This window comes from Rhineura floridana, chromosome 8, assembly GCF_030035675.1.
Source record: "Rhineura floridana isolate rRhiFlo1 chromosome 8, rRhiFlo1.hap2, whole genome shotgun sequence".
NCBI lineage: Eukaryota > Metazoa > Chordata > Lepidosauria > Squamata > Rhineuridae > Rhineura > Rhineura floridana.
Window position 1 is genome coordinate 121568145 of NC_084487.1, and position 27530 is coordinate 121595674.

At 41.2% G+C, this 27530-nt stretch overlaps 1 protein-coding gene across 3 annotated transcripts in view; it reads left to right on the plus strand.

Annotated features, from left to right (window-relative positions):
• The window catches only part of SEMA3D (semaphorin 3D), a 241906-nt gene that overhangs the window by 155451 nt on the left and 58925 nt on the right, over nt 1-27530 (plus strand). For all 3 annotated transcript variants that reach the window (XM_061582310.1, XM_061582313.1, XM_061582312.1), the window contains 4 exons: nt 4440-4582; nt 21438-21552; nt 23702-23771; nt 27175-27319. In XM_061582310.1, the coding sequence (XP_061438294.1) occupies nt 4440-4582; nt 21438-21552; nt 23702-23771; nt 27175-27319 (473 nt within the window). The remainder of the gene's footprint in view (nt 1-4439; nt 4583-21437; nt 21553-23701; nt 23772-27174; nt 27320-27530) is intronic.

The window sequence follows — 27530 nt, forward strand, 5'->3', positions numbered from 1 at the left end:
AACACCAACCAACATACACAAATATAATTCTCCATCTTTGGGGATGGCAGGTGTTGCCACCACTCACCATATGCTCAGAGGCACACGTTACCAAATTCTTCCAAGCTACACAGGACATGGATTGGTCTGTGAAACACCAACCTAAATGGTGTTTGCAATTTTTACACATTTGTAGGGCAGTACAACATCTCAGGGAGGAGATAAGGTCTCCAGCTATCCTTGTACATTCACTATAGCTGCCCAATTTCCCTGCTTTTTAAAGTTTGATAGAAATACCTGTTGGCTATAGGTACATTCTTAAGCTGCAAGGTTTTTTTTGCCTATTAGTGAATACTGTTTAAAGCTAACTGATATGTTTTATGTTTGGCATGGATGCCATCACAAAGCCTATTCCCCTTGGCTGCCACTCAGAGCACACCAATAACATATGGAAAATGGTACTTTACATGTCAGGGTTCAGAAGCCCCTATCGAAGGAAGAAACTAGCAAGGGAACTGCTATATATATTTCTTGATGGCATTTGGGAACTTGGAAATGTCCCCTAACTACTTCACATGACCCCCTAGGAGCAAAGCAGGTACTTTACTTTCACTTTACTTTCTCTTGTTTTTAGTTAGTAGTTAGGCCCAGGCAGGTCTGATAAGAAGCCTACCTTTGGCTCTAAGAAAGTTCTCAACCCTGTTCTACTTCCTGGTTGTGGAATTATTACAGACAGCATCACTAACTCACCCTACCTAGATGAGGCGGACATCCATCTGAACTAGGGTTGCCAAGTTCAGGGCCTGATCCTGATCCTGTATCTTTAGAAGAAGAGAAAGTCAGCCAAGTGCAGGTGTTCTTGCAACACTGTAATGGGAAAAACCACAAGGTGGAATTCTCTCTTCCCCCTCCACAACTTTTAAAGATACAAAAGACATCTTGGAGGCTTGGCCTGGCAACCAAGAGGTCTTCTGTATCTTTAAAAGTTGTGCAGAGGGAAGGGAGAATTCCACCTTGTGGTTTTTCCCATTACAGAGTTGCAAGAACACCTGCACTTGGCTGACTTTCTCTTCTCCTAAAGATACAGGATCAGTCTCAGGCCCTGAACCTGGCAACCCTAATCTGAACAGATGTAGGAGCCGGTCATTGGGAACAACTTTCACACTGTAAAAGGAATATGTCAGCTGGCCCCAAGTATGAACACACTTGATAGAAAGAAATGAACAATGTGCGGTAATGGGGAACCTGTGATTCCCAGATGTTGTTGGACTCGAAATCCCATTATTCCTGACCATTGTTCAAACTAGCTGGGACTGATGGGAGTTGGAGTCCAACAACTGCTGGAGGGCAACAGGTTCCCCACCCTGGCGTAGAATATCAAAGCAGTACAGTGCCATAAAAACCTTTCACAGAAGAAATGAATGATTATTATTTTATCGTGTAGGCTTCCTTTCTCCTGGGGAGATAAGGGTGGTTTACATGGGAATGGGGGCAAGGGAAGAGAGAGATAATGCTTTATCTCTCATAACAACTCAGTGAAGTAAGTTGGATAGAGAAATAGTAACTGGTCTAGGCTCAGCCACTGAACTACACAAATGAATAGAACTAGTAAAGGATTTTAAATTTGAACCCAGGCCTCACACTCTAAGCACACTGGCTCTTGTTCTGCTCTGTGTCTATTAGTGTGTCTGAAAGTTGACAGAAGGTCTTAAGTTAAATGCATTTATAATTTTGAGTTAATCTGTTGAAGTTGAAGAGATCCCCAAACTTGTTTTCTCAGTGTAATGTTTCACTCCAATGAAAATGACACTATTAAAAATGGCATAAAGTTTGCATTTTCAGGGTATTCTGGTGTCAAGATATTGGCTGATTGCAATTAAAGAAAACACAGACACATAAATACACACACACACAAGATTAAACCACCCATTCTTTTTTGGGCATTGCATGAAAAATGCTGCACGCTTAAGTAATTGTACAATTAGTATTAAATTGCTTACAGGAATGAGGCATATTTTACCACTTTAAAAAAAGTATATGTATATATATTTATCCTAGACAACAATTAAACGAGTTCTGCCTGAGACCTTGGAAAGCATTACTGAGCAATGATCTGAGGTCACATCCACACCATACATTTAAAGCACCCTTATACCATTTTAACAGTCTCAGGTTCCCCCAAAGAATCCTGGGAAGTGTAGTTCATTAATATTCTATTAATTCTAAGTACTCTTTGCAAACTGCAGTCCCCAGGATTCTTTGGGGGAAAATCATGACTATTAAAGTGGTATAAGAGTGCTTTAAATGTATGATGTAGATGTGACCTGAATCAGCATAGGCAAGGTTCTTTTGACAAGAACTCCCTGCTATACCATCAGTGGCAGGTCTCAGCTGAGTCAGGCCCTACCCAGCTTTGAAAAGATGCTGAAGCCCTGTTGAAAGGGAACAGATAAAAGTAGGGTTGGCAGGTCCATGACCTGAGACTGATCCTGTATCTTTAAAATAGAAAGTCAGCCAAGTGCAGGTGTTCTTGCAACTTTGTAATAGGAAAAACCACAAGGTGGAATTCTCCCTTCCCCCTGCACAACTTTTAAAGATACAGAAGACCTCTTGGAGGCCGGGCCTGGCAACCAAGAGGTCTTCTGTATTTTTAAAAGTTGTACAGGGGGAAGGGAGAATTTCACCTTGAGGTTTTTCCCATTACAGTGTTGCAAGAACACCTGCACTTGGCTGACTTTCTCTTCTCCTAAAGATACAGGATCAGTCTCAGGCCAAGAACCTGGCAACCCTAGATAAGAGCCAGGCCTACCAGCCAGGCCTGAGCTGGTCCTCAACTGGACTAGGCTTCACATCCTCATGGGACTTGAACATATGCTGTAGTCATCAGGGAGATGGCTGTTTGGGGGACCTTCACAGACAGCAGGTTGCAGACAATGAGAAACATTTTTGTCTGAGACTTTGGCAGCTAGAGCTGTGGCTACTCAGATGGGCTCCATCAGCCCCAATCAGCATAACCAATGGTGAGGGATGATGGGAATTAGAGAGCACCAGGAGGGTTTGAGAATAGCAAGCTTCTCATCTGGTTTAAGATATCTTTCTATGTTCTAAAATGCTATGTTATGGGGATGTGGTGAAACTAAAATATAAGGTGAAGGAAAGAGGCAAACCTCTTCACGATATGTGCTATTTGAGATCTGTTAGACCCGAGTATTCACCCGTAAAGGAGCTTGCCTGCTTGGTCTCTGCATGATCAGCACAATACTATACATGTTTGTCTACTTCCAGGTAAGTATGTAGGATTGCAGCCTCACTACTCTAAACGTTGTTCTGTCCACTCAGTCTCAACTGGGAGCAAGTGATTCTGAGTGATCCATTACTCCTACTGCAGATTGCAGCAGACCTATCTTTCCAGGAGGCTGCCTGTTGCATCTCTCCACGAGTCACTGCTTTGGTTTTGACCCCTGCTACTGATTTGTAGAGAGATGTGGCGGGACTGCCAATATGAATTAATGAAAAATGTCTTGCCCGTAAGACGTTGAAGGAAACACAGACTTAGGACTCCTTTCTCAAACACGTAATGGAAAGAAACCCAGAATGAGTGAGGGTCCATTCACACAAATTGGCAGGGTACTTCCATGCATGGTAAAAATATGTTAATAATATGTTTTTAACCCTTTTTAAAAAGATGTTTTTAAAGCTTTTTTAAAAAACATGTTTTTAAAGTTGTTTTATTTTAATGTATTTTAAGGTCTGTTTTTATGATGTTTTAAAGTGTTTTTAGCATTTCTGTTTGCCGCCCTGGGCTTCTGCTGGGAGGAAGGATGGGATATAAATCAAATAATAAATAAAAACAAATAATTAAATAACCATGTCCATTCCATGTTCTAGATAGCATATAATATTGAGACTATATATATACACGCTGGCTCAATTCATGCAATCCATGACCTAAAAAGCAGGACTGAAGCTGTCCTATAAGCTCACATGATAGTAGATTAATGAGTTTCTTGCTATGGTAGCCAGCCTGGATGACTGAATGATCTTGGTAATTACTATGAAAATGTTACCTTTGCCTTTCATTGTTTCCTGCCATTGCTTACTTTGTGTTAGAATCAGAAGTGTAGAATTAATTCTGAATCATTCTACAGCGAGGAATTCACTTAGGAGAAAGAGGAGGTGAGGGGCACACAGTCCCCAAGGTCAGGGTTAGAGAAGCTGTGCTCTTCCAGATGTTGGACAGATACTAGTCCTCCGTCATCCCTAGCTGATGATGTAGTCCAGCAAGATCTGGAGAGTCATAGGTTCCTTACCTTGTCGTAGTCTATTTCTGATGCCTCACTATGATTAAGGGCAAGGAAGTATTACTACTGCACTGGTCCCAGTGTCTTGTATCTTCTCAAAGGGGTTAGAAAACATAGTGAAAAGCTGTTACAATGTTTGGTATTTTGGGTGTCTTTTAGGAGCAAAGTTTATCGGAATCTTTCCTATCGCGGACACTTATAATCCAGATGATGACAAAATCTATTTCTTTTTCCGAGAAGTTTCTCAAGACAGCAGTACCTCTGACAAAACCATCCTTTCTCGAGTTGGCCGAGTCTGTAAGGTGAGCAATGTGGATTTTTGGAAAATGAACTCTGTAATTGTTTCTTCAATAAATATTAATTGCCCCAGGGAGGAAATAACTTTCCGCAAAGTACTGTCTAGGCTGCGTATAATAATATGGATTACTAATGAAGTCTAGCATTCTCTCAGCTTCTTCTACATTGTTGGTTTGATAAGCCAGCTGTGAGTTTGGAATTCTAATATTTTCACAGTTGATAATGAAGTTAAATAGTAGCCAGTTTAATTACCAGCCACTGAGCAGTGGGAGTCTTGTTCTACATTCACAAATCATTGCTAACCCAAATAAACTAATCCATTCCTGTTTTGGGTTTTTTTTAAAAAAAGTTCTCTGGTATGTATTCACACTGTTGCTTTTCTAATAGCATTTGGTCTGTATTGTTTCACCCATTCAACACTTTCTACTACCATATTTTATTTCCCAGAATTCAAAGGATCATGGGGTAGCGATTGCCCTTACGTTTTACTTGCCTGAAGCAACCTGCCCTGCAGGTTTGTGCTACTCCCACACTTTCTCCTTATGGCCATGTTATTTATTATGGCTAGAATCCCAAGAAGGGGGCTTTGGGTTTCTCAAATAGCAAACCAGCACTGCCATCGTATGACCAGCCACTTTTGAAATTGAGAGGAATTAGTAATATAACACGAGAGGGGTGGAATAAGTTGTTAAAAAAATGACTGGATAAGTTCAGTCTCTTGGATGTGCCTAAAATAGCGCTTGGGATCCCAGTCAATATTTATATATTGCATTTTCTACCTGAAGGTGCCCAGGCCAGTATATAAGCTTTAACACACAACATGCGTCCTATAACAAAAGAATTGTAAAATGCAAATATAATAAAACACAGTAAAATCAGTTTAAAGTCAACAGTCAATGGCAACAGTAGTAAATCTATTGCAGGCCCAGGTAATGATCTCAGCAGCCAGCCATCAACAAAATCATCCCTTTGACCACCAATAAAAACTTTATAAGCAAGAACAACTACTTGCAGACGAAGGAAGCAATCACGTGGATGTCCTTCGGAAAAGTGTTCCACAATGTAGCTGGCTGCCATGGCATATAAAGCATTTTTCAATCATTTCCTTGCTGCTTCTACTCTCGGCTCCTAAGGATAAATAGTCACTAAAGAAAACACCAGATAAACATAGATAAACAAAGCAAGAGGAAAGGTGGCTAACAGCTCTACAGTGTAAGAGAAAGGCAGCTGACAGCTCTATAATTTCACTGCCTTTCTCTAACGGGAGCTTTCAGGATGCTCAGGCTTAGAGGCTGGCTTATACATGGATATTTTGTCATATTCCTAGGCTCACTTATGAAGAAACAAAAACATTTCCCCTTACTCTGGAGCAGAGTCTACTTGAATCTCTTCTACAGTTAATAATAATAATAAAAATGCATTCACTGCTACAACTCCACTAACAATTATTGATTGTTTGATCACTTGGATCCATATTTATGTACATCCTCAACAAAAATGGGGGGAAATGATAGATTAAATTTTTAAAAAAGATAAAGTATGGTTATAAGCTTGGCCTGGTTCAGATGTAACACTAAGTCATGATTTAGCATTACGAGGTTCAGCCGCAGTGAGCCTTGGGCTCATACATTTCTTCCTCACTTCTGGTGTGGCCAAGAAGAAATCGGAAACTTCCACTTCCACTTTATATTAACCATTGTTTATCATGTCATCCTAACCCTAAACTGTGATCAGTTTTATTTATTCATAAACTATGGTTAGATTCAATTAACCATAGTCAAGATTAACCACTGTTAGTCCAGGTTTGGACAACATAGCTCACTGAGGCTCAGGCCACATTCACACCATACATGTCCAGAGTGGTTGAAAAGTCAGTCCCTATTCCCAGAAAACATTGAGAATTGTAGGTGTATGGGGGAAATAAAAGTATCCTAACAACTCTCAGCACCCTTAACAAACCACAGGATTCTTTGAGGGAAGCCATGATTGCTTAAAGTGGAATAAACGTATGGTGTCAATGTAGTCTCGGTCTTGTAATCCTAAATGATGGTTTAGCTTTTTGTCCAAATCAGTCCAGTTGCTCACATTTAGTTCAAGTTAAGCTCAGCATTTTTGTTTGAAAGAGCTCTCTTCCCTCCCTGTAGCTGCAGCAGGTGAAAAATTAACTGCCACCTCCTTCCTAATAAAGTGCAGTGAAGGGGAAGGCTTTAGCTATTCCATTTCTGTCTTTGTGATGTTTTTAAAGATGCAGGATCTCTGACAGAACAAAAGAGTGTCTAGCTTAGTGGTAATTTTGTGAAGATAAAGCAAGGTAAGGATTGCAGAGAATTATTTTATTTATTTATTTATTTAATTTAATTTATATACCGCCCTAAGCCCGAAGGCTCTCTGGGCGGTGTACAAACAGATAAAAAACAAGCAATGTATAAATACAATAAATACAATAAATCAAGAAAACAAAACAAACAAACAATAAAAAAACCAAACAACATCCAAAATACAAATAATGATGAAAATGCTATTAAAACACACTTTAAAATGCCTGGGAGTATAAAAAGGTTTTCACCTGGCACCGAAAAGATAGTAGCGTCGGCGCCAGGCGCACCTCATCAGGGAGGCTGTTCCACAGTTCGGGGGCCACCACGGAAAAGGCCCTGGCACACTAGAAGTGATATTAAGAACATTTTAAGATCCAAGCCAGGCTATAGCTCAGACACAAAGTGTATACTTTGCATATGTGGGCCACCTAGTTCAATCCTTGGCATCTCTAGTTAAAGCATTGCAAGATAAAGGGAAGAGTGGGCCCAGCTACTGTAGACTAGAGTTCTGGATTGGGGACAATTTTCAACCCAAGGGCTGCACACCTTCACGGACTGGTAGTCATAAGCAAAAATGAGCTGAGCAACAGATGTAACTCTTACCTTCTGTACATTCCAGCCATGCAAAGCTCAAGAGAGTTTCTCACCTTTTTTTTATTTACATGCATACACACACATTCATCCCACTCCATCCATGAAAGCATGAAGCATTGGGACAGTTTAAGGATACATTCCAGCCAGGCAAGAGCACTTGAGGATGGTCTGGAACAGGACCAGTGAGAAGTAGGGTTGCCAGGTCCATGGCCTGAGAATGATCCTGTATCTTTAGGAGAAGAGAAAATCAGCCAAGTGCGGGTGTTCTTGCAATCCTGTAATGGGAAAAACCACAAGGTGGAATCCTCCCTTCCCCCTGCACAACTTTTAAAGATACAGAAGACCTCTTGGAGGCTGGGCCTGGCAACCCTAGTGAGAAGTGTGGTCTGGGAGAGGGATTGGCCAAGGGAGAGAGAGCCTGTAGAATGTGTCAAGGGCCAGATAGAAAGGATGAAGGGTAACATTTGGATCCATACGTGGGGTTCCCTATCCCTGCCATAGGTGCTGATGCTGGGCTAGTTAGAATTTTGGCCTGGCTCAGTAAAAGGAAGGCTCTTAAATGTTTATAATGCAGGGATTCTATTCAACTGTTTCAGTGAACATATGTAGTTAGGGGTCACAGACTGCTGTAGAGTGCACACATACACACACACAGACACACAAGTCCTAGAATGAACACCTGAAAAGGGCTCAAGATACAATTGCATAAAGCAGATTAAAGAGAGGAAGAGGAAGAGTCGTGTAAGCCTTTTCAGGCCCACACATAAGCAAAAGAAGAATGGGGGATCTCACAATCAACTGCTCCTTTATACAAAACAATTCCATGCACATAAGAGGCCACAGTTGGAACCCTCCTCTCTGACGTCTAGGCTGTGTACACACCATACATTTAAAGCACACACACCCTGAAAATCCTGGGCATTGTAACTGTGTTCTCAGAATTCCTTGGTGGTGGAGGTGTGCTTTAAATGTTTGGTGTGTACACAGCCCTAGTTTCTTATGTGGAGAAAAACATTTTGCACGGCTAAGCATTTGGTCACAGGATCCTTCACCTGCCTTCTGAAGTGGCAGAAGCAGCCCAGACACAGGTTGACAACTTCTGTCAGAACTAGGGCAAAGTATAGAGTTTTAGTTAACTAGTGGGTGTTGCTGAATTAAAGTGCCACAGAAAGAGCCATAGCTCAGTGGCTAAGTACATGCAGAAGGCCCCCAATTCAATCCCAAGCATCTTCATGTCAAGAGAACAACCAGCAGGTGATGGCAAGAGACTCTGGAATGCTGCTACCAGTCAGAGGAGATAATACTATGCCAGGTGGACCAGTGGTTTGACTCTCCACATAAGGCAGCTTTATTGCAAGACTCTTTTGTTATTTCTCTCTCTCTCTCTCACACACACACACACATTCTCTCTCTCTCTCTCACTCACTCACTCACTCTCTCACTCTCTCTCTCTCTCACACACACACACCCTTGCAAAAGACTAAGATGGCTACCCCACTGGACTTTTGCTGGAAAATGTTATATCTAGGGATGGATGGGCTCAGTCTATTGCTGGTGCGTGTCACACACTGTACAGCTGCAATAAGCTGGGCTGCATTTGTTCCTGCCACTCATAGGTTTAGAGTGAAGCCTGCCTGCATTGAACGTCTCTGGCCTAACAGATTGGATAATCATTTGCAGTTGTGTGGGTGGGTGGAAGGAAGTTCACTGGTCTGAGAATTAACAGAACCTAAGTATGAAAGTTCAGGGGAAACAGTTAAATGGTTTAACCAATTTGCCATCAGGGCTGTACGGATGCTGCCTCTCTGGGTAAAACATCTGTCAACAACTTCATCTTACCCAGTGATCAGAGGCTTCAAAAGTCCAGTATCATTGCATGGTTTTCTTTCACCATTTCTAATTCTGAGAAAATTGTTTTTTATATTTACTAACTTGACTGATTTTCTTTTTTTTAAAAAAAATCCTCAAAAACCCTAATTTGGGTTTGCATCATTTTTCACTCTGCATATCACCAAGGGGATAGTGTTATAAATTGAGAGGAAGTTCTTTCAGCATATACAATTGGGCTGAAATGCATAATTTGTCATGACAAATGGCATTTCTGATATTTTGCTTTTCTCAAAAAAGGCATTATCAGCAGCTTATCAGCAGTAGCTGGCATTTCTTCTGCTGCTCGGGGAAAACTAGAATGTTCCCACTAATATCAGATGGAATATGGTGAATGCCATTGTTTTTTATTTGTGCTTTTTCCTCCTCAAGTAGGATTAGGCATACAAAATGCTTACATTTACAAAACAAGTTTAAATGACAAATTACAGATATGGTGCCATAAATTATGAATGGTGTGGACACATTAAAACAGGGATTTGTCTACTTCTAGCCTATGTTGCTTTCTGTCCATTTCCCAGGTTGGAGCTCGGAAGAGGAACTCTGCCTGGGAGGAGCTTATCTAGGAGCTCCACCCCTTCCTGGCTCTCAAACAGACCCTGACACAGTCAGGTTCTTCCGTGCACTTCCCCATCTTCCTCAGTAGCCCCATGTGCAACTAGCTAGGCTCTTCTTTTTTTAAGCTCCTGCCTGGCTCACTCTCTGCTCAGCTGCTGTGGCCATAGGAGAGGTGGGGGAGTGTTCTGACAGTCAGTCAGGAACTCAGGCTACTGGTGTGGGGACTTCCTGTCTTGGGATAGGGATATCTGGGTCACTAGCAGTATGGAGATCTGCTTGAGGGTCCTGTTCCCCTTCCTTCCCCTCTGAGGAAACCTCTAGTTTGAAGTCCAGGAAGGGTTGAACCCTGCCACATCCACATCTGCTCACTCAAAACACTATTCCATCCTGTTTCCACATTAATCTGTGTTTTTTTTAAAAAAAACGCACCAAACAAATCACATTTCAAAATGTGTTTTATCTCGAAGTGTGGCTTTTTAAACACATTTTGATGTGTTGGGTTGGGTTTTTTTAAACTGAGAACTGTGTTTGGAACATTTGGGAAGTGTGAAAGTGGATAACTAAGTTCTAATTCACAATTAGCCCAGAAGGTGTAGATCAGATTATATTCCTCAAGCATCCCTACATTTAAATGACCATGTTTCCTTGTAATAATCACAGAAATGAGGACCCAGCCCTTTCACAATCCCCTCTATGTGTGCCATTCAAAACTGATAGCCGCACACGTTCATTTTCCATTCTGGTTAGCAATTATTTTGTGCCCAGGTTCAGAAAGTAAATGTAAGTATGTGTGTGGTGCTTTTCTAAAATTGGAAGCCATGTACAGTGTTAAGTATTATATCAGTTGCTTTACTGTGGGGAAAGTATCCCAAGGATTTCCAGTCTGACTGTAAGCACAGCCCTATGTTTGAAAGAACTCTGCCTTTGCTCTATCCCCATTCACTTGACTCAAGGGACCGCTTTAACCCTCTCCATCCAAACATTAACAGTGAATGAAGGTTTGGCACATCCCTCCCTCTCAAATGTTCATAGATGTATAAGTCAGGGCATGGACCAACGGAAGTGAGCAGCAAAGTTCATAGTGGAGGGGCTCAGACTACCTCTGTGTTAAAAAAAAGCAGGAAGAGCCTGCTGGATCAGGCCAGTGGCCCATCTAGTTCTCACAGTGGCCAACCAGATGCCCATGGGAAGCCTGCAAGCAGGGCCTGAGTGCAAGAACACTCTCCTCCTGTGGTTTTCAACAACTGGTATTCGAAAACATGCTGCCTTCAGTTAGGGAGGCAGAGCACATGGCTCTCATTGAAATTTAATGGAGAGCCAACATTGTTGTCTCTTCCAGCCTGATTCAACATGTGATTGATCTTGTTTAAAATTAATTGCCAAGCAGAGCTTTACTGAAATCAAAATAGATTGGATCTATTGGTTTGCTTGGTTTTGTCCACAGAATTTAATGTCTTATCAAATGAGCATGATATGAAGCATGATCACATAGCATTCATATCAAAGTTGCATCCTAAGAGATATTGGTATTGTTAATGATATCTTGGTATCCTTATGTGCGTCAGACTCAGCATTCATTTCTCTAAACAAAGACATTCCAGTATCATCAGACTGAATGCTGTTATTCCAAACAGCATCATTTCCAAACAACAGGATTTAATGCTGTTATTTCACTCCCTGTTATATGCTTGGTGATCTATTCCCAGAATATGGCTGTGATGTATTTCAAGAAAAAGGATCACATCTATTCTCAGTGAGACTTCGGTACTTTGGGGAGGGGGGGCATTTCCCCCCTTTAATAGGAGCTTAGTTTAAAACAAAAACAAAAATCTGGCACCCTGCTCCCCTGATGTCTACTTCACAAAGCATGAACTTAATATTGCAGCCTATTGCTGCATTTTAAACTGTCATGGCCTTGAAGACTGAAATATACATATGATATGAAAACACTTTATTTTGTCTGTCTTTGGCTATGATACTGGTAATTTCTAGCTTGGGGCCTGATGTCTGAGATTTAACCTGGCCTGCATTGTTAGCCACATTTCCCCTTAAATATAATTGAATAGAATGGTGGCAGTATTTTAGATTTCAAAGCCACTGTAGTGAAACTGCTAGAGTTACCCACTGAATCGGACTTGGTACCAGATATTGACTGAATCCGACAGTCTGCTGTCTTTTTGGACTGGCACTGATTTCTTGCGATGGGGCGGGGCTGTAATTGACACAGGGTCCCTATTTTCCCCTCAGTGGTATGTAATTATCTTTGTAATTACATGCACTATTATCCATTAACTTTCATGGATTTACATAAGCATTTATGTTAAAAATTATGTAATTTTTTTTTGCTGCCCCAAACAAACAGCAGATTGAATTGGCAAGATTGGGATTGAACGACGGGCTATAGGAATCATAGAATCATACAGTTGGAAGGGGCCTTGTAGGCCATCGAGTCCAACCCCCTGCTCACGGCAGGAAATCCACAGCTAGAGCATCTCCCGCAGACAGACGTCCAGCCTCTGCTTGAAGACATCCAGCGAAGGGGATCCCACCACCTCCCTAACACACACACACACAAGTTCCTCTCCACCTATATATACCATACCCTGATATATCAGTCTTCTTCCCCAGGTTCCAAAATTTATTTATTTATTATTTGATTTATATCCCGCCCTTCCTCCCAGCAGGAGCCCAGACTACATCCAAATCTCATCAGACTCCAGCCAAACACTGATCAAGTATTTTAAAAATCACAAATTGTCAACCCTAGGCAGGTCCTAGTAATTGCTAATTTACATAAGTACCACCACCACCAGTAATTTCCAGGTTCTAGAAATTTTATTCACTTACACATCTGTTCATTCATGCCAGCATTTAAGCCATTCTACTTCCTGGTGATCTTGCCCAGACATGTTGTTCTATATATGCAGACAGGAACATAATTTTTGTTTTTGTTCTCCGCTCACTGATCCAGAACCAGTTCTTTGAAGAATGCCCTGTACTAGATAACATTTGTGTGGGTTTGCCAAATAAGCACCTTTTTTTTTTCAAATGAGCTTTCTCACAAGCTTTTGCAGACCATGTTTAATGAACTTTCAGACTTGTAGATTAATGTTTTATATCATTGAAGGACATAAAGAAATGACATAAAAAATAGCAGATGGTCACTGGAGTGATCTCATTTCCATGTCAACTACCCCATAAACAGCAAAAGCAGGAAACATTCTGTACAGACTTGCCAGATGTCAGATTTTGACTTGGATGGCTTGTGCTGTTTTTCCCATCCTGGAATCATGGATGTCTATATGGCAGAGTCTACTGTCAGAGTTTGGGTCTAGCAATATCTGGTAAGCCTTGCTGTACGCTTGTTTCTAAAGCTGCATACAGACCATACAATTAAATTATATTTTATTAGACAAGCAAGAGGATGCTAGAATAGGAAATATATTATTGCCACTTTTCTTAGGATTTTTTTACAAGTTAAGACGAGTCTGGCTGCATCTTGAGTGGGCTGCACTTTTCAGATATCAGTTCCTGCTTTCACTTTGCAATGCCCCTTGGGCATACTTGAGAGGGTGATGAAATCACCTGCTCAGTTTACAGTCTGCTCTCCAGGCAACACACAGATGACTCAGGCACCTCCACAATAGGGTCCTTTATTATTTCCAAGGTAAGAACACTAGTTTCTCAGTAGGGATGGAAGGATCCGTCAATTTCACTTGTCTTCAGTTTCACATTTTTCCAATCTAAAACTCAGTTCTCTACATTCCTAGAGCAATGTGTGAAATGTTTATAAATCTTTATGAAAATCCATCAGCTTTTTAGTGCTAATTTCTCCTAATAAAACATTTTTGTATGTAGTTTTGATTAATGTACATATGTTTGGAAGCATTTTCCCCTAGTGTAATGCATTTTGTATGCTATTTTCACTAACTTTCCCCTAACACAATGGTTCCCAAACTTCCCCCCCCCAAGTACCACTTGAAAATTGGCAGACCATTTAGGGCACAATCCAACTGGCTTCTACGCCATGCCAAGGGGACACAGGATGTGGTGTATCCCTGGCAGAGGAGGGAGGGAGAAGAGAGGGTGCTAGTGTAGCTGGACTGTGCCAGCAGAAGTCTTCCACTTAGCAGCAGCTGTGGTACAGCCGGGGAAATCCACCGCCACCCGGGCCCAGCTGGGGCCCAGCCAGCTCAGCCAAGACCAGCCAAATGGAGCTGGTGGAAGGCCCAAAAGGGGGCATTCTGGGGGGAGGTGTCAGGAGCAGAACTGAGGGGAGGGGGACTTACGGTGCATCCTGAGCACATTCGGCTCGGTCCTGCGGCCCCCAGTCCTGACAGGTGATACACCAAGAAAGTATTACCATTTGCATTCTATAGAATTCAATACAATGTAATACAATTTAAAAAACCATGAAAGAAATAAAAGGAGCAATAAAAATACAAATAAAAATCAGCATGAATGTTCAGTGTGAATATGTCACGGACCACCTGGATTTAGCCAACAGACCACTGGTGGTCCACGGACTACAGTCAGGGAACCCCTGAGCTAACATACGCTTTTTTGTGAACACTGTTTTGTTTGAGAACTTCATTGCAAAATTTGGATACATGTGAATTTCAAAGGATGGCTGTGTTTCAGTTCTCATACTTTTTTAGAAAGTGCAAATTTGATCGATTTGCCTTTAAATGTGAACTTAAACAAATTTCTCCCCCATCCCTCTTTCTAAGGAGCCCATGTCACATGGCCTCAGCTCCACAGCACCAAAAGAGAGAGAGCCTGCCTAGGCCTCCAAGAGGAAGGAGAAACTAAAATGTGCAGAAATTAAAACTCTCTTCAAGCCATATACCCAGCACAAATCTGTCTGCCTCCCCTCCTGCCTTCATCTGTTTTCCCTCATGGTGCCACCTAAAAGAGTTTGCTTCATCCTGAAGCATGGCGGGGGCAGCTGTGACCCCCACTGACAGGAGCACTGAGGGCGTTGCAGTATACAAATCACTCCTCAATATTCATACATCCCACCTTCCATTGTGATTAGTATTGTGGTATACATTACCACAAACACCGTTTGCCAGCCTTCTTTTATATCTTCCACTCATTTCAGCAACTTCATCAAGGAGCTTAGTGAATTCAGTATTATTTCCCCACACAACCTCTTCTCTGGGTTTTTTTCATTCAGCTATTGCTCATAGGACTTGTACTAGAGATATTTCAAAATTGCATGTTTAGACTTCATAATCTGGGATTGCTCCAAACACAATTCTGGAAAAAAACCCAAAAACTTAAACTTCCGAATATGATGTGAAAATATTTTCTAGCTCAGGAGTCAGGTTTTCCACAACTTACCCCATAATTTTGCACATCTGATGTGAGAAAATTACAGCTCTAAGAAAGTAATGGGAAGTCTGTAATGCTGGCCAGCAATGACTCCCACGCATAGCTCAAACGAAAGCTGTTTCCACAGCTGATGTGGCTTTACTCAGTCAACATTTCTTTCACTTTTCCTTCACCTGCTATTTCCATTGCTATAAAATGTTGACTATTCTGTGCAAACAATCTGTGATGCATCTTTGTTTTGTTTTCTAATGGAACATGAGGATAGGGAGGGATCTCATATTAAAAATATAAATTGAAAAATGTACAATTCCTTGTTTTCAGATATAGGTACTTTGAACCAGATTTTCTTATCAGTTTAACTTAAAACCTTGCTCTAATAGGTCACTAGTATGAGGATTTCAGAATGAAGTGAATTATACAACTGTCCCTACAAAAGTGTGTGTGTGTGTGTGTGTGTGTTTCACTGGAATCACCAGACGTCACCTATGATCCATCAGGGATTCTAATGACCCATCATAACCTGCTGTGTTGTGTCCTGGTTCTGGCTATGACCATTAGGTTTCACCTTGGTTTTGGGTGGCCAGTTATTCATTGCCCAAAAAGAGGATTTTTATCTTCAAAAAAGAGGATGGTACTCCAGTAGCATCACCATCTGTCTCTGTGGCCCAACCTCAGATGCAGACTCTCTAAGCTCACCCCCAGGTCTACTGGCTTTCTGGTGAAGGAGATGGAACATATGTGGACAATGTTGGCACCACCTCTCTGACTCTCCAGTCTCACCAGGTGCTGCATCAAGTAACCAGGTGAGCACATCTGAGTTATGTCAGTCCCACTCAGCTCACCCATCCTGGCCTCAGTGACACATGACCTTCATCCACAATCATATAATGGATGAGCATGATCTTATTTTGGACCAACCCGGCATTAAGTAATAGCAATGCTAGTTCAGAGGGTTAAGTGGTTAAGCAACCAGGTTCTTCTGGGGGAGTAGAGGGGTGAGAAGAGGGACTGAACGCCAGCACCTAGACCTCTGCCCTAAACAGTATTCAGCCCCTCCACCCAAATTATACCCCCCCGCCCATGCTCACAAAAACTAATATTGACATTGAGGCACATGCCCATCCAGACACATTAACACCATCACACAGTAAAACCATGTGTAGCACAAACATTAGAATAAAATGCTTTTTCCTGTGTAGCCAGAAGGCAATATGGTCAGAATTCATACTCTTCTGGTTGAATAAAAAGCTGTCAGATCAACAATGGTTTAGAGAGGAAAGTAGCAGTTCTCTCGTCAGTTCTTAACTGTTCTCATTGGCCAGGCTCCTCTTATCATGGGCTGCTAAGTTTTAGCAGTAAAAAAAAAAAAAATCCACAATGCATCCTGGAGAGTCTTCACTCTCTTAACAAACTCTAGACAAATAGATACCCATGCCTAGAGTTCTGATAGCTTATTTGGTCTCAGACTATCTTTCCATCTTATATTTATATATGTGCAAAATGGTCTCTTGCTGATAGTCTATCCTGTAATAACTTAATAACAGCAACACTTTTAACAACAGATTCTGTTAACAATGCACAGTTCACATTAGAACCTCATTGTAGCAAGGATTTGGTTTTCTTACAAGCAAGCATTGTAAGCAACGATGGATTTACGGAGGCGAAGTACTGTTACTGAGAAACCACAAACGTAATGGTGCATTTAAAGTAAATAAGCTTTTGGAGTTGAGAAAATCAGAAAGGCCATCTTTGTCAATTTCAGGATGGAATAGCTCAGGGAATTTATTAAATCTGACCAGAATGTAACTTAATGTCGCTGGGAGTTTTATTTCTTTGTGGTGGCACTGTCAACGGTCTGCAAGGAGAACTCAAGAGATCTCTATTATACCAGCTTCTTTCTTTTTTGGCTTTTGGTTATTTCCTGCTGTTCCTGCCAGGAATTCCCTTTGATCAATGCTATTGCATAACTTGCCGCTAGCACTAATTAATAAGCAACTTCTTCAAATTCCACTTGTTCTCTTGTTTGACTTATGCAGCTGTTTGCTATAATTGCTACTTTTAAATTGTAATGTATTTGCATTTCCCAATGCCCTCTAGCTTGATTGATGTCCAAAAAAGCTATTCATTGAGCTGTTTTTTTCCTGATATGTGTCATTTTTACTTACAGTTATATTTAGCAATGACAAGTTGCAAATGTTCTCTTAATTTTGTCTGATATCTGTTTTCTTTTTTTATGAATTGCAAAGTATACATGTTGTATTCTGTACAATACAATGTATTTGTGATACCTGACTGAATATATATATATTTGAAAAGGTTTAAAATATCTTAAAAAGCAATTCCAACACAGATGCAAAAAGGCTTGTTGAAAGAAGGAGGTTTTCAATGGATGCTGAAAAGATAACACAGATGGCACCTGTCTAATATTTAAGACAAGGGGATTCCAAAGGGTAGGTGCCACTACACTAAAGATCCGCTTCCTATGTTGTGCAGAACGGACTTCCTGATTAAGATGGCATCTGCAGGAAGCCTTCACCTGCAGAGCACAATGACCTACTGGGTATATAAGGGATAAGACGATCTTTCAGGTATCCTGGTCCCAAGCTGTACAGAGCTTTGAATACCAAAACCAGAACCTTGAACGTAGCCCAGCAGCTAATGGACAGCCATTGCAATTCTTTCAGCAGCGGGATGACATGTTGATGATACCTTGACCCAGTGAGCAGTCATGCCGCCGCATGTTGCACCAGCTGCAGCTTCTGAACCAATCTCAAGGGCAGGTCCTCATAGGGCACATTACAGTAATCCAGCCTGGAGCTTACCAGTGCATGGACAGCAGTGGCCAGGCTATCCCAGTCCAGAAATGGCCGCAGTTGTCTTATCAGCTGAAGCTGGTAAAATGCACTCCTCGCCACGGAGGTCACCTGGGCCTCTAGCAATGAAGATAAATCCAGATATATCTCCCCCTGGCTGATATGTGATTTATTCCTGTATCATGCCAATGTGCATATCGCCATGGGCCACACATCTCTCCCTATCTGAGAAGCGCGAGGAGAGGAAACGTGAGTTGTTCCTCTCTCCCTTCTTCTACAGAACGTCTGAGTGACTGCCAATACTGAGAAGAATATTCAAATGTATGCCTTCATCTAGAAAACACCTGTATCATCTTTATAATTAACTGGTAGCCCTCCCCGAGCATTTTCTGATATCTTCCTTTCTCTTGTTAGCCAAAAGGAGGAGCTAGCCTAGCGAAGAATGGTGCTTAAGTCTTGGAGGGCATGTCCAGAGTGACTCTAAATCAGTTCATCCATTCCAATTAGCTTTGCTTTGCTCAGAAGCACCTTCTGCTCAGTGTGATCCTTACTGGGAAGGGATCATCAAAGCCTTCTTAATTTCTAGGGTTTAATTAGGTACCTCCCTAAGCATGCTCATCTGTCCCTTTTAGCTTCAATGCCTTATCAGACAAACTACCTGTAACACTCATAGTTACCTAGAATCAATGTGCATAACGAGTGTTATTCAGACAAGATGGAACTGTTAAAGGTGCTTCTCTGCATGCTGTTCTAAGGAATCATACGTAGACTCCATTGTGCAGTATTGTATTTAAATTGTGTCTGAGATCCTGCAGAATGTCTTTCTGGACCACAAGTGCTGAAGGCTGCCCATTTTGTGTTCAGAATATATATATATCTTGTTCAGAGTGCAGATAAACTGATGCTGAGTTCAAATTACTGTGTGGCTGTGTTGAACTATGACCTGGGAGACCAGGGTTTGAATCTCCACATAGCCATAAAGCTCACTGGGTGACCTTGGGCCAGTCAGCCTCAGAGGAAGGCAATGGTAAACCACCTCTGAATACTGCTTACCGTGGGTCACCATAAGTCGGGATCGACTTGAAGGCTGCCTGTTTCCATTTTGCATCTGAATAACATGCGTGTACATGTAAGGAGAGGGGTGGTGGTTGTTCATAATCTCACATCCAGAAAAAATGCTGTTTGCAGCATCTTAATTGATTTTATTAAAATGCATAAAGACATCTCTATCCGGCCCTTGGTACTCTCTATGGAGCCACACACCATACCCTTCACTGGCCCCGCTCTGAGCCTCCTTGACTCTTTTTTGTCTGGCTGGAATCTGCCCTTGAACAATCTCACACTTGACTGACAGATGATGTGTGTATGCGGAGTCTACTCTACAAGAAAGGTCACATCCATTGCCCCACCCACTTTTTGTCACCAGCCTCAGCCAGTTTTTACCTCTGGTTCTGCCCACCACTGGAAATTTGCCCATGAGGGAATGCAGCCTACAAGCTGGAAAAGGTCCCCCACCCCTATTTTATGACAGCCAACTATACAGAAACAATGAATTCCAAACATATGTGCTTTTTCCAGCCATGTGGATCTAGATGTCATTGAGGGTGCTGATAGACGCAACACTGGGTTAGACTGTTAAAATGTTTTTAAAAATGATGTCTTGGAAAGCAGTATGTTTTTCTTAGGCAGTTATGTGCAATTATTCAAGTTATTATTGCCAAATACAAGCATGATCATAGAGATGATGAACTGTACATGATGGTCTACAAGATAGTTACATTGTCTTACTAGCATAGTGTTACTTACTCAGGGATATAATTGCCCTGAATTTCTTATCTCCCTAATTTTTTTCCAAAAGAGAAAAGGGTCAAGTTTTCTGTGTGATTATAGTTTTACTGTAATTGACCAAGGTAAAATATCCACCTCCCATCTGGCAGTCTTCCAGTACGTGCCTCTAACACCCAGGCACAAGTGAATAGAAGAGTTTTTATATGTACTTCCTTGTACTTTGGAAGGAGGCACTTTAAGGTGAAGTGGTTTTGTTACCGTTTAAGAGACTGCTAGGCAGGAGGTGCTAATTAAATTATTTGTAGTGAAAAGAAAATGCTTAAGAGGTTTATCTAGCAATATGAGAAGGGTTATTATAAATTCAGCTAAGAAAGAGCCCGGTGGCACCCTAGGGTCTAATTTATTGTGGCCAAATGTACTTTTGTAAAAGTTGCACAAAGGCAGATTATCAACTCATCAACCAACAATGATATCCCTGCATTCATGGGTGGTGCGACTGAGGGCCTTTTGTTGTCTATCAACTGTCCAGGGCATAGACACAGGTGTAAAATGGGGGGGGATTAAAGAAGGGCACTGATATGAAAAATGAAGCTTTGAAAATCATATCCCAGTCAACTCTTAATCATATAAAGTGCTGTTGATCAGCATATGTGTTAATTTGCCTACAGCGGGGATGTTTAACCTGTGGCCCTCCAGACACTACAACTCCCAATAGTCCCAACCAGAATGGCCAATGGTCAGGGTTGATGGGAGTTGTAGTAACATCTGGAGACCCATCCCTGGCGTAAACTAACAAAAATCTTGAGCAATGGCCTCCTGGCAGCAGTTTTGCTGCAACTTACTGGGACAGGGAGGAGTGAGGCAGAGGCAAGGTTGGGGCTGTATGTAGCATGGGTAGAGCCAATACTGGTGCTCCCACCAGTGTTCCATGCAGCCTCGAACTTGTCTCGGTAAGTGGCAGTGATCCTGCTGGGAGGATATGGCTGTGGCTTCGCTCCACTGGGTGAGGCACTCCTGACTGCATTCAAATTAATAAGACTTATTTCAGAGAAAACATGTTCAGGATGGGAGCTTTAATATGAAAAATACCATTACTTCTCTTTCTGAAATCTATGTGGGACAAAGCTTGCCTCTGATCAGGCATTATTTTTGCCTGTGGTTCTGTTGCATGGCTCCTTCCAAGATTTTATAAGGGATATTAATTGCATGATTTGAGCCTATATGTGTTAGATTTGTGTATACATGTGTAGGCCTATGCAAAAATAAGCCCATCTCTAGGTGTTGGACCTAGAGACAAGGCAGGTGCTTGTGGTGGATAGGGTGGGTGACTGTGATCCCACTCGCTCACAAATGGCTGCTAAGTCTGGTAGTTCACTGTCAAGTCTTCTGTTCTAATCAACACTGCAGAAAATGTTATGACATCTATTACCTTTCACTGTTTTTTCCCCCTCTGAAGGGATTTTTTTTTCCTGAAGAGAAGCCACATTAGGCCATTTCAAGTTGCTTAGATAAAAGTCTTCCTTCTTTCCAGCAGAAATTAAGCTACCTGCTTTCTTTTTCATTAGAATGATATGGGAGGTCAACGTAGCCTTATAAACAAGTGGACAACATTCCTGAAAGCAAGGCTCATTTGCTCAATACCTGGCCCAGAGGGAGCAGACACACATTTTGATGAGCTACGTAAGTGAACTCAGCAGTTGCCTTTCCATCACCCGTTTAATCACTGAGATGTAATAAATCTATGGATCCATTGTCTGCATTCAAAAGTAGTTGGTACCGAGAGGTGGGGGTACTTCCACATTGAAAAAAGACATATTTACGTAATATCTGCATGTTCTAATTCTGTGCTAATTTATATGTAGAGATGCAAATAAAGAAAGAATGTTGAGGTTGGGCTGGAGTGCCCATGGGAACATTTCTATGAACATTCTGACCCACCCCAGCAGGACATTGCGTTTTGCTGCCCCTCACATACATTGCAGGTGGTTGTATCAAGCTTGGGGGGTTTTGCAATAAAAATAATGGTGGGGGTGGAACGCATAATGCTTCATAGTGTAAGCCATACCCTTTCATTTCAAAAAAACTTTCAAAATCTTTCATTTCACCACCACTTCCCAAATTACCAATAAATTGGGTCCAGGTGTAACATCAGCAAATAGTACAAAACAAAAAATGTGCATATGTGTATCATCTTTCTCAGTAGGAGTCACCTAATAACCCCCTAATGTTTGCGTGGAACAGTACCCAAGAGACCACCTTAAAAAAGGTTGACCTTTTTTTTCATATCCCTAGAGAGTACTAAATCAAAGTTCTATACTTCCTTTATGCATATCTGCTCCCAAAGGGGCGTGGTTCTGCCACCAGGACAGTTGCCATTTGTGCAGCTGTTTCCACCTCAATCTGACAAAATGCAAAAAAATTCACCTGTGCAGTTTTTCATAACAGCCTATCTACCTAACATTCAAGTAAATCCAGCCATTTGTGAAAGGCATAATATAATACCTCTGTTAGAAAAACCAAGTAGGTGGGCAAATACCGTTACTCATACTATTTATAACAGCATGTGACTAATAGCTGCCCTGAGTGCCCTATTATAGGGTAGAAGGGTGGGATAGAAATATTTTAAAATAAATAAATAAAATGAAAAGTAGTAGTAGTGACTACCATCCTTGTACAGGTATGGGTAAAAGGAGTCTTTTACCTATTGGTTTGTACAGGGGAAGCAAGTATCGCAAAACAACTCCAATAATATCTTTGTTTATAACTTGTATTTAAAATCTGAGCTGGTAATTTTGTATTTGTGGCACTTCAGACTGCAAGTGGGAGTAAAGACATTTCCATTTTAAAAACCAAAAACCTTGCACATGAAATGTAGCATGCAAAGGAAAAGGCTAGCCTAGAACCCTTCTCCCTTATATGCTAGTTTTCTGTGTGGAGGGGTTTTTTGGGGGGGTGGGGGAAATTTCCAACATGGAAGCATCTGCCTGATGTCTGAAATTGTAGAGATCAGAAACCACTTCAGTGAAGCAGAGTTAGCTCTTAATTAGGAGACACATCATGTGTATGAGTCACACAGGTGTGGCTCAGTGTGGGAAAAAAAAGAAAAATATATATTGCTATGCCAGGTCATAGTATTTACCTACCCACCCTGTGTCTGTAAGCTTTTTAGTCCCAGATGGAGAGAATGAGCTGGAGTTTAAAATAACTCTGAATCATGATATTCCATAATCCAGAGTAATGATGGTTTAAATGTTGGCACTTGAATGTTAACTTTTTAAATCTTCATGCCTGTGCTTGTGCAAAATAAACACATAGCACTTGCAGGACTTCGGACACTGACTGATTTTTTACAAATTTGATAGCTTTATTTCAGTTCATTCTGTTTTCAGGGCTCATTGATGCAGCCATTATCTCTACACATGGTAAAGGATTGGGCTTCATCAGCCAACATATGTATAATGTAGCCTGTTACAAGAGAATATGCTGTATATATGTTCAATTTCCACAGGCTTTTGTGATTGCAGGAACTGAGCATATGTGTGTAACATCTTGCCAAATGTTACACTGTATATTCAGTGAGGGGCAGGCACACTGGCCTACCATGGGTACAGGGTTTGCAGCTGTAGGTATGGGGGGTATATTAGTGAAGTATTCTAGTAATTAAGGACTGGGAAATGGTAAATGCTACCAATAATCAACAATACAAACTAAAATGCGAGAGCTGTAGATTAATGTTCAGGGGTTAGCCAAAAGTTTGCAAATTTAGAAAAATATATAAGTAAGAAAATATATATAAAAGCTATTAAAAGGAACATATTCTCCATTGCAGAAGATATATTCTTACTTTCCACAAGAGATGAAAGAAATCCGATGGTGTATGGTGTCTTTACTGCTACCAGGTATGTTTTAGTCCTTGAGACCAAACCTGTGCATGAACCAAAACAGAGCTTCCTGAATAGCCCTGACTGGATTACATTACTGGGCTTCAGATCGGATTACAATAAATATTATTTTACCTTTTTAGAACTGTAGGAGGTAAGAGTAGGCAGAGAGATAGTGATATGCTCAGTACCACCCTGTGAGAGACAACTGGTGCAGCGGCTGCAGTGTTGGGTTTAGATGTGGGAGATCAAGGTCCATACCCAATCCCCAGCTATGAAGCTGACTGTGTGGCCTTGGACAAGTCACGTTCTCTTAGCCTAACATACCTAACTATGAAGTTATGAAGCTAAAATGCACTTCTGAGCTCTTTGGAGGAAAGGCAAGATACAGATATAACATATGGCCAAAATCCAAGCACAGCATTCCATTTAGCATTTCAAACTAGCTCTCACACTGAATCCCTCTAGTTCTTCAAGATTTAAACAAATGTCTTCTTAGCTAGACCTTTAGGGTTACAAACCAATATTTCAGTCCTTCAGTACAACCCACCAACTATTGTCCTCTCATAAGCTCCTATAAAATGGATTAGATTTTCAGTGGGAACTGTGCATGGTAGATTACTACTTTAAAACACGGCTCAACAACTAGTTTTGATGGAGGGCCATATTGACAAAATATTTGGTGGGAGGTGGAAGCTCCCCACATGCATCTCACCCCTGCCCCTCTTTTCCCTTTGGAGTGGGCAATAGTGTCTGTATGGTAATAGTTTATACCTTTCTATTTTCAGGAAAGCCTTTCCATGTCAGTTTATCTAACAAGGACCCTTATGTTCCTGCTATTGCAGAGGTTGAGGGGGGATGGAGGAGAGTTTTGTTCAGTCCACATTTTTAAGTGAACTAGTCGAATTCTACCTCCCAGACTAATACAGGGATCAGAATGTAATCGCCCTTTAGATTTTGCACTACTCTGAATTTTACAGTACATTGTTTGGCTCAAAAAATGGACCAAAGGACACTCAGAATATTATCTTAGGATAAATTAGGTCCAGCAATGCACATATTGAGATGAAATACAAATTTAAAATGTATTTTGTAATAAAATACATATTGAAATACAAATTTCCATTCAGATTTTCTTTTAAAAAATAACAAATTGATGTAGGAATGCGATGGAACAAAATGATGAATGAACACATGCAAAATTGGCATGGATCAGAAATAGACTGATCTGCCCTAGAGGCAACCTTTGGGACTCTTGTGAAATAACAAGGCATACTGGCAAATCTGTTTCACCTCGCTGTTGTCCCATCTGCACTGAGAGTTGTTGCCTGAACGTTTTCAACAGCCTCTTATGACTGTGACTCCTTTTCAAGAAGCTTATCTGTCATAACTGCTCTTCTCACTGAGAAGCTAATGAATGTCCCGTGCCATTCCTGGGGAATCTAATTTCAAAACATTTGTCCTTAAGGATCTGCACTAGCTGGCTGTTTGTAACCAGGATCAATTCAAGATGGTGGTCTTGACATATGTATAACCCTGAATGACTCAGGACCTGGTTAACTTGGAAGTGTGCATTTTCCCCCATTCTGTCCTGCCTGGGGTTTGTGATCAGCTGAGGAAACCTTCCTGGCAGTACCCTCACTGACGGAGGTTAAAGGATCTGTTATGACTTGCTGGAGGGCCTTCTCAGTGATGGCACCTGGTTGTGGAACATCCTCCCCCTGGAGGGTTGGCCAGTGTTCACCCTTGCAATATTTCAATGTCAGGCCTTTTAAGGATTTAATGCATGTAGCATCTAATCATAGGGACCTGAGGTGGGACAGCTGAATGGATTGTGTTGGATCTTGGATAATTTTAACTGTATTACATTGGCCTATTTTTTTTAAAAAAATGTAACTCACCCAGAGATCATTTTTCATGAAGGGTGGGATATAAAGCCTATCAATCAATAAAACCTAAACATTTACACTGCAGTCTTGCAACCAGAACTGGAAGGCACTGCCAGATCAGCTCCAAGTAGCCAGGTATAATTGCTAAGCAGCTAGGAAGAAGGGCTGGATGCACTGCTGCAGAATCCCATCACACTTACTGTACTATGGGTAGAGCCTCGATTAGCAATAGTTGCACAACTTTTCCAGAAGTGCTTGGTGCAGCTCAAAGCTAAACATTTGCTCCAGCTTCTTGGAGGCATAGCTACTCAGTTTTCCCCTGAGTTGTGCCGGGTATTTATGGATGCCGACTTTCTGCCCTATGGGCTCCTGCATGTGCTTTCCCTTTCAAGTGCTTACTAGTTGCCATTCATTGTATTACTTGGAGACTGGGAAGTGACCTGATTGAAGCCTTAAGACCAAACAAAGATGATACACGTGAATAGTCTATTGTCTTATTTTTTAAAAAACTAAAAAGCAGCCATGACAGGAGTAGGCTGCTTAATCTTTTCTCCTCCTATCATTTGTCTGCCCAAAATTGTCCCAACCCTAAGCTTCTTTTTCCTCCAAAACGGAAAAGATGCAGGGACCTTGCAGATCATGAAGTAGCTGAGGATTATGAATGGAAAATACAGCAGGAAGGGTTAACCCTCTCTCACTCACTGTACTTCCATGCCTGTTCACAGCCTCTGATGCTGCTTTTCACAAAGGATGGATGAATCAAATCTATTTCCAGGTCCCACCACTTTTGCATGTGTTCACCCATAAATCCATCCCATCACATTTCCACATTGATCTGTGATTTTTAAGTTTTTAAAAAATCTGAACAAAATGTTGTATTTGAATATGTATGTAAACCTTTTTTCCCCTATCCAACACGCAGTTTCAAATGTATTTTGATACAGTTTTTGAGCCGATAACTGCATTGGAACTTTCAGAGGATGTGAAAGCTGGTGGATAACTAAGTTCTGATCCACATGTTACTCCATGAAGTGTGGAACAGGACAATTTATACTTGAATTTGCAGAGATCAGATTCTTCAGATATATGAGAGAGATCTTACTGCTTGTTTTTACTGAAAAGTAGCCCCCTACTTTTACTTACTTACTGAAAAGTAGGGGAGTACTTTTCAGTAAAATCAAACAGGAAGTTCTCTCTCACATATCTAGACTGTTTTTGGAAGCAGTGGTGGTATTTTTTAATTTGTAAATATGGTTTTACTGTGTTTTCATTATATTACAGTAAACTAAAAAAAAAGGTAACTTGAATACCATGAGCTAGATCAGTGTTTGGAGATCTGATTTCCTTTCTTATCATACACAAATGAGTGAGCAGGTAACTTTTACCCACCAAAAGTCTCAAATGTCCTTTTGGAGGGATTTGCTGTATTTAATGCAAAAATGAAGAATCCCTGGTGAAAAAAGTTTTGATATGTAAAGTGAGCTCAAAATCACTGAATATGCTCCACTCATTACACACTTCTGTTCTTCCAGCTCTGTGTTCAAGGGTTCTGCTATTTGTGTGTACAGCATGGCTGATATCAGAGCTGTTTTCAATGGACATTATGCCCATAAGGAGAGTGTGGACCATCGCTGGGTTCAATATGATGGCCGGATTCCATACCCCAGGCCTGGTACGGTAGGTGTCTTTTTTTCACATTTGGCCTTCTCTATATTTGTTGTCCCTCTTTTTTTTCCTGGCCACATAGCATCTATTTTCCTTCCAGGATGTTTTCAATTATCCATTCATCCCTTCTCCATGTTGACAGTTCGAGTTGCTGTCTATCATTTATAGATAGATAGATAGATAGATAGATAGATAGATAGATAGATAGATAGATAGATAGATA